The 16,722-nt window shown below is 36.0% G+C and overlaps 1 protein-coding gene across 3 annotated transcripts in view; it reads left to right on the forward strand.

Annotated features, from left to right (window-relative positions):
- LOC143422491 (limbic system-associated membrane protein) overlaps positions 1–16,722 on the forward strand; it is a 331,439-nt gene that overhangs the window by 296,941 nt on the left and 17,776 nt on the right. For all 3 annotated transcript variants that reach the window (XM_076893174.1, XM_076893175.1, XM_076893176.1), the window contains exons 4-5: positions 1,204–1,445; positions 5,507–5,726. In XM_076893174.1, coding sequence (XP_076749289.1) covers positions 1,204–1,445; positions 5,507–5,726 — 462 coding nt within the window. The remainder of the gene's footprint in view (positions 1–1,203; positions 1,446–5,506; positions 5,727–16,722) is intronic.

Raw genomic sequence — 16,722 nt, forward strand, 5'->3', positions numbered from 1 at the left:
CAGACGAACGGTATTAACGTTCGGTTGTCTTAGCGTTCGTACTGTTTATCGCGTACCTAAAGGCGCATCCACGCGTGTGTAATACAACGCGGAACGCAACATGGAATTCAACATGGCCGTGGTCCTCGGGGTTCGTGTCTATGCAAACAAATTATGCGTTTCATTACGTGTTGCAGTGCACGTTCGTTTAGAGGCGTGTGCACGTGCCATTACGCACTTATGTGTAACTAGCGCACGATGATGCAGATTCTATCTGGATATTCGAAAAACCAAATTTGGAATTGTAAAGTTTGGATCGTGAATTATAGAACAATGTGTTTATGTAAATGAAAATAAAAGTTCTATGTACAATCATAATGTTCAAATTGAAAGGAGAAAGAAATTTAAAAAAAAGACACCATTCCATTGCTTCGAACAATGTGTCAACTCTCGTCTCATCATTCGTCACTCTCTCTTCCTAACTGTAAATTACAAAACATATCGAGAAGTATTATAATTATTCGTACACTGTTCGATGTATCTACTCATTGACCGACTGCAAACGCGAATAGACAGACATTGCCAGCGTTGTTACGAACGAACAGGGTTGCCAATACGTACTGTCAGCTGTCAATTGTCTGTCGAATACTTGTGAACAGCAGGAAATGAAGATCTCTAGAGACAGTATATATCGTAACAAGATAACGGATGTGTGCGATCTACGGTATGAATATATAGATTAATAAATCACGCAGAGCTTGCAAATAAGGAAAACCAACAAATCAAACGGTAACATCGCAGTGTAGTAACAAGTTCTCATATTGAAATGAAGATTGCGTTTAGTTAGACACTTCAGAATGATACCAAAAGTTTATTAATTTAACATCAAATATGGAATATTAATTGACTTGAAATTAACACACTTCGCCAATTAAAAAGGATAAAATTCGTTAATAAGATAAAAACACATTTCTCACATCAAAAATACATTATTTGATTACATAATTTTTTTTACTGAGCTTTCAGGATCACTAAACTTTTTTCTGATGTCAATTTGATTGCACAGATTTTCAATATCTCCAAAAATGAAAGTTACACATTTACAGAAATAATTCTGCAAATTATAAAATTTTAGTAGAATCACTTAAGTTTTTCTATGACGTGTTGTATAACGACGTTTATTATACAATGTTATAAATCTTAAGGAACCAACAATTGTTGCAGATCTACCATTAATAACGGATTCATTACCAACGAAATCAACGACGGCGGCAAAGCGATCGGTACCGACGGACGCGCCGATGCTCAACTACCTTTTCGATGCCCATAACACGCTGAATAAACATCAGCATCATCACGATCATCAGTGGGGCCCTCGTTTCGTGGGCGAAAGCAAGAATATGACCGTTCAAGCTGGTGGCAGCGCCTTGCTCGACTGCAAGATATCATACCTACAGGATAAGACGGTGAGTATTCGCCATTTTGAATCCCGTGATGGATACCTCAATTTAGCTTCTCCAAAACGCGCCTCGAAATTTATATTTATTTCATTTTATTCGTGTAATTTTTTTTAGACGGCCGGCTTCTATTCTTTCGAATACACTGATACAGAAAAATGGAAAAAGGTGTATATTATTACGTAATTGTTAAGGAATTAAATGAAATTTACTTGAATTGTTGTTTCATATTGCACGTTGTTAAAAACCTATGACGAAAGACGTTTATTATTTTAATAATATTATTATGCACATTCTTCTTTTCTTTTGACATATTTTACAAAATTATTTTCAACCTATATATATTATATTTTTCATTCTTTTTTTACCTTTTTTAACTTTTCTGTTCAACCATACAGAATAAGAAATGTGATTAAAGTACTTAAGACTTATTTCATTAAATAACAAAACATTATTATCCCGTTCTATGTAGAAAATTAAGGTCTCAACCCTGTCTTATAAATTAGTCGGGAAACATTCACTTTACGTGAAATCATTAACTCTTCTGTGTGTGTGTGACTTAGCAAAAACAAAAAATGGAGGTCGCTATAAGCAATGGCCCTAGAGGGACCAATTTGTGACACTTCATGTGGTTCAACCTGTATTCAGAGTACTGTTAAAATTCAAATCGTTCCGAGGAACTTATCGGAAATCTTGATAAATCTTGAAAGTTTTAACGAGTTAGGGTTGGAGTATAGACACGCCGAGTCGAAACACGTGACAACCTCTCCACGCTAAATGTACGTGTATCCATAACCTAAAATGACTGCTAAAATATGCGAAACTTACTCCGAAATGCATGGTATATAGAATCTGCGGTACAAAAATATGTAAATTGTATACTGAGTACACAGAGTGTATGCAAATGCATGCAGATGTATGCAAAGTGTATGCAGAAATTTGCAAAATCATATTAGAATATGCATAAACAAGCAAAACCTCGTGTACGTTTCTACTTATTCAAGTGTATCTATGTATTTTTATATGTACCCATAATATGTACTTCTTCAAGGTTTTACACGCGTTCCCGTATCTCTCCATATTTTAGCAGTTCAATAGTTAAATACTCAAGACTCGCTCTTCCTCAGAAATTAAAAAGCGATTACTTACAATTTATCTAGTGAATTTCTATTAAATTTGTTTCATTCACAAAGATAAGAGACCGCGCATACACACGATTTATTTAAATTAATTTCTTTGCACACCCTGACTCATCATAATCCACTTATAACGAGATTCCTAGGAAGCAAAGACTTACTTCACTCTCAGCCCATCCGTATGTCAAATTTTTACACTTGATATCATATATTCTACAGATTTAACATTTCAAAAAATAGAAATAAAAAATTTTAATTTATCCGTTTGAATTCTAACTGTGATCAGAAATCGATATCACAAGATTTTGATTACGAACGTACGCTATCTAAACGCAATAATTAAATGGTTTAATTCATCGATATCAGATGACAGACATATTCATCGATAGATTTATCACGAATTTCTTGATACACCCTGAACCGAGGACCACGTGTAAACTCTACAGAAACTTGACCGGCAAGAGTAGTTAAATCCCATAAGCGTAGCACTTGGCTGAACCGGGGTTAAGCTCGCCTCAACGCTAATATTAGACTATTAATGTCGTTGCTGTTGCTATTACTGCTAACGACTGTGTAGACTAACGCGGTTATGCATGCATGATTATACTGAGAGTGCATAACTTGGCTAAAGACGATATTTATTGCTGCACATTGTTTGAACTATTCGTTGAACAATGGCCGGTCCAGTTTATGACCCCTGACGCCATCGTCGATTGAGATTTTAACGCGACAGATTCTGATAGACCGTTGCTCTAAAATATGAACCACCAGTAATTGCTAATTAACTCGATACTTTGTTAACCGTTTCTATTTATCTGCGTATAGGGTATAGTCGAAATAGATAGCCACACTTTTGTATTTCATTTGGCATTTCTTTTTAAGCACATAAAATCAGTGCAAAAAGATTGTTACAATAAACCATAACTCTACCCTAACGGAAATGGAATTCATCAGATCCACGGAAGCATTTATTCTGCTCAAAGGGTACAGTACTCCGAGATCGACGCTGATGCGTTTCAAAAATGAAAAAAGATTAATGCTAGATTGGTTTCTATCGAAATGTTTCATCGAATACCTTGTGCTCTGGCGAGAAAGGTGGCAAAAGCAATCGATCACGATCGGTAGCGATCACGTGCATCATTGATAACTGTCCATACGCGGCAATCTCTGTTGAGCGGATAATGGTAGGCTGAATATCCATGTCGAAGATGTACGATATCGCGCGCACTTAATGGGAATACCAGGAAACACTATCCAATTCCAGTTACGTGGATAAACTGCGGATTTCGGATCCTTGTTTATCGGAAAGATACCAATCGCGCGCGTGGTGCCGCCGTGTATACACGCGTTACGAACAATTGGACAACACGCTTTCCTCTACATTTCTATGACCACTGCAAAAAGTATATATTAGGGTGTCCCATAAGGTTCTTTCTTTCCTTTTTTTTTTTTTTTTATGCAAAATCAATACACGATATTTGTTGTTGAAGGCCTGCTTTATTATCTTTTTCCATCTCTCAGGAAACCTCATTATGCCCTCTTTCCAAAATTGTTAAGGCTTACTTGCAAAATATTTTTTACTTCGCTTACGGATTTGATTTTATCATGGAGAGAATTTTTTAACGAGGGAAACAAGTAATAATTGGATGGGGCAAATCAAACTGTAATAGTTTCTGTCTCACGGCCAAGGTAATAGCGGTTTTTCGACCGTAGTGGCTTTCAATTGATCGAGTTAGTACAGTTAGTACTAGTACGAGTTACTACGAAGCAGCTCGTAGTACACTACACCTTTCCAGTCGCGTTCCAATGCGTTTTAGACGCATAGTTTTATACAAAATCCAAGTTTTGTCTCCAGCGACAAGATTCTTCACAAAAAGATTTCTTTTATGTTTCTGAAGAAGCAAATCGTACGTAGAGGTGTGGTTTTTGAGGCCGACCTCCATCAATCGGTGTGAAACCCTAACTTCATACCGATCCACATATCCCATTTTGATTAAATGCTTAGAAACCGTTGTCCTGGGAATGTTATCCACTATATTGCGGATTTTCAGCGAACATACTCTTGATGAAGCCAGTATCCGTCGTTGCTGGGCGCGGAAGAAACTTATGGTGCACCCTAATATACCCTGTACTACAGTATATATATATATATATTTTTTGATCAACTTTTACATTTCATTTTCACAATATTAAATTTTTCCAGTCCTGCCAAAGTACTCCGTTTATCCTTTCTCGAGTCAAATTTTTCAATGCTTTGTACTTACATCAAATTCCAAATTTTTCGATAAATTTGTATCCTTAGATTTTAATTGTCAAAATAAAATTCAATGCATTTTTGTCGGTTCAAAATTAAATATTTTATTGTCGGTATGTAATGATTAAACTGACGGTGATAATTTTACGGAACGACTGTGACAATTCGTGGGTGTAGCAATTGCAACAAAGCAAATATGTGATTTGAAGGGAAAACAAACGTGTTCGATTCATAAAAGCGAGGATTTAATTTTGAAGAGGTGAATTCGATATGCAAAAGGATAACTTTGATCTGCTAAAGACTGAATTTCAATGCAAATTCTGTATTCAATTATAGGAAATTTAATACTTGTATTTATACGTATAATTCCAATACAAAAAATTGTAAATATACAACTGCTACACAAATTCTGAAATAAGCAATACATTAAATAAACCAATATTTTGTACAACTTTTGCCTGCGTAATAAAATTCCGCAGTAGAAAGCATTATTACACCAAACGTTACTAAATTTTATATCCTACGTACCTATCCTCTACGTATACACAACAAAATGTCAGCACGAGGATAAGGAAAGAAACGTACACTTCCACATTTTTTGGTTCCCAAGGAATCCAGCAAAATATAATAATTCAATTCAGTCGATGAAACAAGGGAGCGTAATATAATTTTGTCGACAGGTTTCCTGGGTACGAAGACAAGATAATGGAAAAACAGTAGAACTGCTGACGGTGGGACATAACACGTACACAGGAGTTCCAAGATACAAGGTGAAGTTCCAATATCCAGACAACTGGCGCCTACAAATCGAACCTGTGGACAGTAGCGACGAGGGCCAGTACGAGTGTCAAATCAGCACTCATCCGCCCAAGTATATTCACGTGAATCTCCACATAAACGGTGAGTATCGCTAAAACGGTATTTTACGACGAACGTCGTAAAAGCTAAACGCCGCGACACGTACTTAGGAACGGGAAGAATCGTGCGTGTCGATGGCGCATTCCACCATCGTTTTGTTGACAGTATTACCCTTGCAATCATGGCTTAACTTTCTTACAATCGATCAGTAATCGCAAATTTCATATATGAATTCTGATATTCTTTGATGACGGATTGCTGCGTTAATTTTTTGCGATGTTCTCTTTTCGAGTAGCCGGCCATATTCAGTGAATTTTGGTTAATTGAAGAATATTCTTATTTTTCAACTCGAAGAAAAAAGTTTTTAATTATGACTTGCACATACAAGATTAGTTCTAACAAATTATTGAGGCAATTGTGTTTCTCAAAGAAAACTCTACATCCTCCAGTTGGCTGTGTAGAGAGCACTTTAGCTTTTTCTTGTTCAGTTAGTTGTAGTTTGTCAAACGACAACGCGTGACGATGTCAGAATATTCGAAAATTGTCACGAAATTACAATGCCTCTCTCGTTTCCCCAATTTTAGACGCGTCGGAAAAACAAACGATACAAAAACAAGTTTACCCGCGCACAACTTCTCCATAATTTTTGTACGCTTCGCGTATCGTTTATGTGGCCGATGTCAACTCGTATATCCCGCCTCGTTTACTCCGACAATTCCGCTCAGCTCCGTTCGCGCAGCCGAATCGACGCGTCCCGATTTATTCCCGTTCGCGTATCAACGACGCTCATTTTGCTGACGATCTCTTCGATAGGAACCACCGGGCTCGACTTCGAACGCGTGCAATCGGTCTTCCTGTTTTTCCGTGCTCCATAAAATATCCACCGCGGGAGCCGGGGATAAAAAGATCGTCGTCGTAAACGATAACGCGGGGAATAAATTGTGCGGAGTAAATTGTAGAGGAACGAACGATCGTCTCGCGAAACAGAATTACTAGAGTCGAAAAGCGAGGTGGAATGGAAACGCTGGGACGGAATGAGAGGAACGAGACGACTTAAGTAGTCGCGAGGGATCGCTGAAGAAATTGGCTCGACGATCCCCTTGTTTCCGAGCGAATCCTCTTTAAGAGAAAGATAAGTTTCGCGTGTTAATTGCTATAGATTTTCAGTTTTTTAATGTCCATGCTTGGAGATGTGCAATTTAACTTAAAAAATATCCCAACACTTATTATTAAGAGGATAAAATTTTATTACAAAACCATAGATATAGCTATGTATGTATATTATTGTAAGTATAGAGGATTATCATTAAACAAAAAATGGATGGCATGTTTTAAATGTCTAAAAATTGAGTATTTTCTAGGTTTATAGTTGAAAATGATCTTTACTGTAAGATGTAGTTATCGTATTGATATAGTAGCTGCGGAAGGAAGGAAATGGAATTTTGGTTTTTAACTTAATATGAGTTACGCTAAAGACTACAAATTAGGTAGTCTATAGCTATGGAGTACACGTGGTTCAACCATTTCGTCTCACATGTAAGATGTATGAACCATCTGTCGACACGGTTCGCTACAATATCAACGTTCTGGGTTGGATATATTTCCACGTTTATTACAGTTATAACTATTATTAAAGCTCCACTTTTATCTTCAATATCTTAAACAATAAAAGAATTTCATTTCTCGTAACTGTGTAAAAAAGCTTCTATTTGATCTTCATAGAAACTGAAATGTTGGTTTCTATTATGATCACGAAGAATTAAAATTTAAATCTTACTGCTGCGTTTAACAACAATTTTTCTAGTCTAAGTATATATCTACGATAACTTTGCATCAAGTACAAGATATAGAGCTATTGTGCCCTATACATAAGAAAGTAGATCATCTGTAAAAAAAAATATAAAATTCTGTTTTAAGATTATTATTAACCGTAAAAAGACCTGCAATGAGAAATTTAAGGGAGCAGCTAATAGTGATATAATCCAGACAAAGAACAGAAAACTTTTTTACGTTCGTTACACCGTGTCCTTACAAGCCGGAAGCCCAAACATTGAAAAAATTCGATGGATCGATGTATTAATTTTTAAATTAAGGAGAGCTCTAAGGATATAATTAGAAATTTGTAAGATAATGTTTCAAGTATTTAAAAAGACTGTCACAATAGGAAGCATTTATAATTAAAAGAATTAAAATTGCTGAGTAACTTGTTTACACGGTATTATCTTCCATCTACTAAAACCAGAAATTGATGATTTAAATAATTAAACTCGCCGATGCTGCACCAATGATAATTTCAAGAAAATTCAATTTTACTGTCCCTATTAGTACAGAAACTCGAAGTTGAAGGAATCGGTTCTGAGAAACTATCGCGATCGCCTTAGGTTAGACCGCCCATTCACTTGACGTTGAATCAAACTAATCATCCTATTGCTGAAGGAAACTAATCAATGTGTCGTTAGGTTTCAAATAGAACTAACTACCAAATCGAGATTCCTTGCGATCAAGAAAAAACTACCAATGAAAGGAACCGATTCGTTCCTTTTTTCTTTAGAAAAATTCCATCTCTCGAATTGGTCACAGAATTTTTAAAGAAATTTGGAGAAACTAGTTTCTCATAAATGTTTTCAATAACCTTCTTGTAGGTTATTTGACAATTTTATTATTCTTTGGCATTGTTTATTTTTCTTGATCAAGAACTACATATATTTATAGATGAGCCGTTAAAGGCTTTGGATTTATTTCTTCCGCAAAAAATTTGATAACGAAGTAATTAAAATGAACAAATTTGCATTTAAAAAATGTATTTAAAAATTAAGAACACCAACATTTATACAAACCCAATACTCCAATTACTCTGCAACACCTAAAATCGACTTCTCAAATGACTTCATCGTAGAAAAATTTCTGAATCAAAAAAAAAAAATCTTCTCTCGTATTACCAGAAATACAAAACCGTATCCAGGTAAAATCACACGAAACAATCTTCGCGCGTTCATCTATAGCTAACGTTAAAGTCAGAGAGGGAACGTGTTGCAATTATCCAGATAGGGTAGCTCGCGCACTAACACTTCCACCGTGCACCTACGATGTACAAATATTAACAGTGTCTACGGTCGATGCGGCCTGAATGGTGAAAATATTTTTCTCTCTGCGGCCATAAGCCGTTCCAGAGAATTTTCACAAAGAACGCGTTTCACGGCTTCCTTTTTGCCACGTCGGATCAGGAACACGCGCATTTATTCTCGCCAAGAGGCAGCGCCCACCGAATGGCCAACGATGAAAGAACGAGGACGGGGAAACGTAAAATAGTCTGTTCAACCGGGGAGCATCGGACAAAATGACGATTTCGAGGTGCATCAAAGCGCTAGCGTAGTCCAGTCGACTTTCAACGGGGCTATTCAGCGTTAATATTTTTAGTATAACCCCAAACGCGATACTAGCAAAATTATCGATTGTTGCTGAAAATCAAACCGTATGTCAATTTATTGAACAGATTTTAATTGAATCGTTCGAAAGTCTATAATCGAGAAATATAAATTTCTAGCTTCTTTATGGAAATTGTTCATTTTTATGACCGAGCATATCATCATCATGTGTAGATGCTTTTTTGTTCTTAAGTTTTGTTACCAATTAGAAATTAATATTGAAGAACACTATTATAAAACGGTTCTGTCGGGTAACAACCCTATTAGAAAAACTAAGATCTTTTGTTGTATATGCAATTAGTCATACATCTGCTAAGTAATTGCTTATAGCAGCAATAACATCCAGGAAGTCGTTACATTTGAATCAAATTTTAGTTGTTAGTTTTTATTACAAATGCCCTACAGTGGTCCACATTTACTTTCCAGCCTTTGTATCACTGCTTTATTGTTCAAGTCGAGGTACATCTTGAGTTTATTGCTAGCTACGATCAATGTTTAGGACACGCGGAATTTTCGAGGGTGCACTTAGTACCTGCGTGTGGCCGTTGATTTGAAGCGGTCATTTATTCCACCTTAGCAAAACTTTTCTTAACCAATGAGATTTAACGGTCGCGTTCCTCACCAATTTCTTCCAACCTCTAAACTTTTAATTTTCTCGTACTTCGAACAACTTTAGACATTTGTAGTACGTAGACTTACACCTATATTTTACTGTAACATTCTGTGTTAAAATGCTAGCGAAAACCAAAACGCTAGTGTAATGTTACGTATCGTGTTCCTTGTCGACGATAGCCGTGAACGCGTTTCTCTCGTTAATTTAGTAACAAAAGGGCTGAATTTGTATTAAGTGGACTGCATATTTTGTGTGTTTTTCCAAATATGAAAATGGTCACTCTCTCAATAATCACGAACTCTAACTTCTAAGTGTTATATCAATACTAGCAGCTTGTAATGTATACATGTTAATCTAATCGATATGTGTACTTGCTTGTTGAATTCTGTTCTACTGTGTGTTTTGCATCAAACTCGAAATGTTGATTAGTGTGTCTCACTCTGCTAGGACAAGCGGATCCGTCTATTGTAATATTATGAATTTTCATCAGAACTGACTGAATGTGAAAAAAAAACTCTGAAGAAATGGAAAACTGACCGCCCCCAAACCATCGGTCATCCGCAGGTAGCATATGTACCCACGTAGCAAGTAATAAACACAAGAAACGCCTTGACTTGAGCAATGAAGCAGCGACACAAAAATTCGAAAGTAGAAATGTGAACTTCTGTTAGACCCATGGAAAAAGTAATGGCTTCTTGAATATTATCGCCGCACCGTGGAAGGGTATGGTTACCATGTGTTTAATTAAAATGAAAGCTGACAATAGAATCAGTTCGATTGTATCCGAACTGTATTGATTAAAAGTCACTACTATTTTATGGTTCTACTTTCTGTGCTCAAGGATTAGCACGTTCGATTATCAAAACCGAACAGCTAGAAGATAAAATACTGCATAAGATATCGAGAATGACGCGCAGTACGTAACACGGCGGGATAAAAGAGTAAAAAGAAGTGAAGTGGTGAGAAAACTGATGGCGGAAAGAAAAGGGAATGAGACGAAAGAAACCGGATCGGAACATTCCGCTACTGATCGGATAAATTGAGTTGGTTCGTCGAGTTTTTGCGGGCCGGAATCACTTAGGGAGATAATTGGAGGCGAAGTGGAATAGTCCGAATGGATAGGGGACGGCGTAGCGGTTGTTCGAAAAGAGAAGACCCTTTAGAAAAGTGGAAGAAATTCATTTCGTTGCTTTGGGAAAAAGAAAGGAGAGCCTGTGTTGTGGAATCGAGATACGCTCACAAGGCCCTCCTTAGAATAAAGGGAAAGAGAGGCAAGAGTGGTACTTAGGGGTAGACAGGAAAATGGACAGCGCGCTCGGAAAATGTAAAACTATGGGCGGAAGTTCATAAATGAAAAAAGGGGGGCCGGTGAAATAAGAAAGTCGGAGGTAATAAAGGTGAAAGAAGGAAGAGCCGCCGGGAAAGGGGTGTCTTCTGTGTTGACGTAGTTTTTTGAAAACATGGAGGAATACGAGTCGCAGGAAGGAGAACTGTGTGGCGCGCCATATCGAGGGGTGAAAATAATTTTTAGAACGAATGAAATCGCGTTTACGTTAATTTATTGGCCGCGAACGTTCGATGGGCATCCTTGATGCCATAGCAGCGCGATCGGTCTTTGCGTTGTGTACACGTATAACGAGACGTTCCACTTAACGTAATATTCCTGCTTTGTCGTCGCTTGGCAAACACGGCCACCTGTTTGACTACACCCCCTTGTTTCGTTTTCTTCGTACGTGGCGGATTCATTTTTCTTCTTTCGTAAAATTAAAGAACGAATGGTAACATGAATTGTCTAGTTTTTAACATAGAGAAAGTTAAAGTGGATGTCAATGAAAAATTTAGACGATAAACCTTAGAGAATTTCATGTGGGATATGCCGAATGAACAGAAACTTTGTGGACCTTTTAAAACATATACATTTTTTTACATTTTACAGGCAGTTATATTATACTATCACATTGTCCCATTTTGAACCATAAAATGTTACTTGCTCCATTTGCGCAACGATTTACGGTCCACCCTGCGTGCACATAACTGTGGTAGTAAAAAAGTAATTAAAGCAGTATGGTTACAAACCGCGATTAGAGACAGAAATGATGGAAAGGCACGTGTGCCTTAAAGTGGAAGGATGTGTATCTATTGTCAAATTTTGTACATAGGTGCTTGCAAAATTATAGGTTTACATTTTTGTTTTATAAAGAAATATTTAAGACTTTGTATATTTTAACGTATTTATTTATCACATATTTTTCATAGAAATTTGTTACTATCTCTGTTTCTTTTTCCTTCCCTCTCTTCTATGTACTTTACTAGTAATCCTTTTTGAGAGAAAAAGAGAGAGAGAGAGAGAGAGAGAGAGAGAAAGAGGTGTCAGATTGATCGCGAATCGTTTGAAAGTACTTTATATTATTAAATTTTAACTGCTCATTCGCCCTAAATAGCTTATCACAAAATACAGATACGATATCCGAAAATGAATGAAAAAACTTGATTGCAAGTTCGTGGTTAAGGCGTCAGTGATATTAAAAGCCATAATTTCTCACAGGAACGATAAGGCTTCCAATTTTCTTGCCCCTATAACTTTCAGACTAATCGTAGGACAAGAAAACTATTTTATTAAAAATTGTAAATTGCGCGAACGTAAAAAGGAATTTATTAATATAAATTATCAAAATTCTAAATATAATAAAAGAAAAATATTCTAAAGGATAAATTATATCTCACGTATAGATTAACTCTTGCATACCCATCTGTCCACAAATAAAGATTGAATAAAATTTGAGGATAATAATTTTGCTAATTGAAAGAGTAGAAAATTTTCTTGAATAATAAATCATAAAGCGAATCATTGTACAATCATATACAATTAAAAATATAATAATGTGGAATAAAAGTCAACGAAATTTTAAAATAATATATAATATAAATATAATAATATGTATAAGGAATATTTTCCTTAAATTTTAACTAGAAAGTAATGGTATTCACTATTCGCGCAGTCGAAATCGAGCACCTTCTTTCGTGTTCCAATCCTGGCCAACTTCCCGACACTGGATTACATTTTAATCTTATACTTTCATCCGGATAAGTCCGCGTAAATTCTTCGGTATCGCGGCGCAGAGAACCGTCGCCGTCGTGGCAAATTCAACGAGATTACCGCCTAACCGTAGAAACTTTATGCAAAGTTGGAACTGTTCCTCCTGAACACGATTCGTCAAGATCGTTCGTGATCCCCAGTTCGGTGATCGTTTGACACTCGTCACTTTTCGTGACTCCTACTTGACCCAATTCTCGTTCGTGAACTTGCGCTAATAGCCGCCCATGATGGTGAACGAGATCCCGCAAAACTGTTCGAGCGTCGCTTGATTACAAATTAATTCCCCTGCCACGCGAATAGTAAACTGTCAGTTTACACGAAGTTCGTGAAATCAGCCATTTCGACGACGTAAGTAATTAGCGTTGCAACAAAAGTGTAGCGAGTTCCTTTAAAATTATATTTACAACACAGCAAGAGAAGAGAAACTGTAATGGAAGATAAGTGTAATCGGAAAATAATTAAGATCGATAAAATAATTTTAAATAGATTACGTGTAGATATTTAATATTAAATTGTAATAAAGTTGATATTAATTTGATTAGAAATCAGAGAAAATAACGAAACCTTTACGTCCGTGTTATAAACTCGAATATAATCGTTCCCATTGGGAATAAACGTCAACGACTAAGAAAAACGGAAACGACATAGTTGGTGTGCAGTCAGTTCCGCCGTTTCTCTGGGGTGCGAGGAATGAATTTAAAGTTGCAACCCTGGAATGAACCCCCGAGGAATACATAATCGGCAGCGACACTTTAACATAAACCATAAACAGCATAAATTATTTAGTAGCGAGCGAAACTTGAAACTTTTCGATGCCTCCAGTTTATTAATTCCAAGGAACAACTAATGAAAACGTCATACTTCGTTTTGTTATTGCTCGCATAAAATACTCTAGACCAAAGGCTGATGCTTTACCTATTCGTGTATTCAAATTATTACACGAATAATTTTATGAAAATTGAATAATTATACTGTTACCGTACAGAATATAAACAAATTATGTTAGAGTGTAAAATAAATTCATGCATTCGAATCTTATTAATTAAAAAATTTGTACTGGAATTATATTCAATTACATACAGCTCTATTGTAAACTACAAGTTGGGATAAAAAATTAGTAACAATGAAAAAAATTACTGTTTAAGTCCAAAAGTAAAAATATTACAATTAGGGTGTCAAAATCAAACTGAATTTCTGAGTTAACAAATTACATAATCGTATATTTCAATATACTTCCAAAAAGTTCCATGTACATGTATTTACGTTCGTCCCAACCATTCCTTATTATCTACAATCCTTTTCTCGAAAGAATATTTTTTAGAGGCGTTGTTCTATGCCAAGAGAGACATTACGGAAATGGTTTCCTCGTGCACAAGAACATCAAAAACGTTCCTTCGTTTAGATCGACCTCGTTTGCGTTTTAACGCCCATTGCTATAAACGTAATGGTGTACATGGTGTACTATTTGCGCGAAAAAGTAATATTTCGCGTAAATGATACTAGACACAAACCGCCAAAGTACATCGAAATACAAATGACCACCAACTACAGAAACAAATTCACCTCTTACTTAATATGACAATAAAGCCTCTATTTTCTAACTCTTATTTTAATTGTTTAATATGATAGTCTGATGTGCTAATGTTTTATTATCAAGAAAAGCAAATACAGAAATCAATTTTTTAAGCAAATCCAACAAACACCTGCCACGAAATCTGCCTTGTTTCTATACTTCTTTTATCAAGACTCACACTTGGTTCTTGGAATACATAGAAACCACAAGACGAAACCATCCTCACTATCAAAACTCATCAAATAAATAATAGTATTTCAACTGTCCACGTCAATATCACGACAAAATTTATGAATGTAGTGGACTGATATGAGCAATTTATTAATTAGAAATTATTATCGCTCTATGACAAGTGCCGATCGTCCCCCGTCCGGTTCTACATCTAGGCGAAGTGCTCCACGTTACGCTCAACCATACTATTACATTAGACCACATAAAAAAACTGAAAACTCGAGTGAAAAAACGAAATTTCAATAACTCGCGAACATAATTCACAAATAACATCATTATAATAATAATTTTAGAAAGGCACACTCATCAACGGAAAGATAATCAACTGCCAATCTATTGATCGATCACAGATAATACCGCGTAGCAATAAAATATGTTTAATCATTTACAAAAGAGGAAGACCGCTTCTTTATCTCAAACGGATCAAATATATGAAATCCTCACTGGACTTCATTGTTAAGCGTATCGATCGATGTGCACGGTTCGGTGTAACGTGTGTGTGACGTCACAGTGGTTGAAAGCTACTTTTCTTAAATTTCGTTCTTGCAGATTTGTCCTTTATTCGTCTTCGTCATAAGACAACATATGTAGCTAAGTGTATTTTTCTTGATTAACCAATTAACTACGTTCAACGTGTATACACAATCCAAAGTACCATTGTGGTGCGATTAACGCGTATGCATGTCGTGGAAAATAAAAAATTGCCGTTCGATATAAAAACTCAAAGTTTCAGTAACACGCAATATAGATATTGCTTAGTATTATGTTTCTTTTATATTAGCAGTAAATCTGCAGTAAATTTAAAAAGTGAAATTCTTCTTAATGGAGGTTATTCTTATACAATGTATTGCTTTCTACAAAACTAGTTGATTATTTTCTTCAGCGCATCCAGGACCATTTGTGTTGTGTTCGAAGTGTACAAACATGATTATCGCTTGATTTTAATAATGCATCTGGTGAGGGAAGTTTAAAAATAAATTCCACAGCTAACTGATTAAAACCTAATTCTCGTATCAAACAAGATTCATCGAAAATAAACATAAGGTCGGTGAGTTGACTTTTATGCCCACGAGCCGATCGTGTATACGTGACGCGTCACAAATCACAGGCAGTGCACGTAACAACAAAAAATCGACGCGAGAAACGAGAGATAGGAGATTTCAAGGCAAGAATTACGGGGGTTGCGAGTCCGACGGATCCAGGACAAAATCGATAAGCATCGGACAAGCATGAATCAGGGCCGACGTGTTTAGACCGCCTGCGGGATTTGGCAAAGGTTCCCGCAGGATAATCTCGAGGAAGCTACCACGGGATATCGTGTTGCCGCTAGACGACACGTGGAGAGAGCTGCGACTAAATATGGCCGCTGATATGAGCAAACGTTACGTTATCTGCGTAACGCCGAATAAAAAGAAGAAAGTCATAAGAGAACAAGCATGGGGAATATATTATTGCAGCGCGTCCCAAAGGTTTGCGTGCAAATTTTGTCAATGTATTGCACAGGTATATAGTAAAACTAGAATATCGTATAAAAAGTTCATAAATTCTTTGGGCGGAAGTTCTGATAGATATATGGACGCTGAAAAAAATAATGAACTTGTTTCTATCATAATATATAATAATAATATGGAACGATGAGAAATTATTTGTGCTGATATAGATTGAGATACATGTAAGTTACATTTACAATGGTTATAGTAGAATTCTTTTCAGATGTTATTTTCTTCCATTGATATAAACTTAGCACCTTGCGCTGGGAATTAATTAACTCGTTCAAAGTAACTCTAAACCTATTTCTCTTAGATCATACCAATAACTGATGTCACACAGTAGAATATAACGCTACTGTACTATTTACTTATTTTTAACTGTAAATTTAGAAAACGTGTATAGTACATTTTCCAATGCAAGAGATTTTAATGCAGTAAATTCAATTCATGGTAAAGCACCATCTAATTAGTTTTTAAAAAAGCATTTGAGTATAGTTCTCATTATGCGACACTTTAGTGTTATTCTTAAGTACGAAATACACAGTGGAAAAATTTATACGAAGATCTTGAGGATAGTCTGCATAAAGGAAGACTGAAATGAAATGAAAA

The sequence above is a fragment of the Xylocopa sonorina genome, chromosome 3, assembly GCF_050948175.1.
Source record: "Xylocopa sonorina isolate GNS202 chromosome 3, iyXylSono1_principal, whole genome shotgun sequence".
NCBI lineage: Eukaryota > Metazoa > Arthropoda > Insecta > Hymenoptera > Apidae > Xylocopa > Xylocopa sonorina.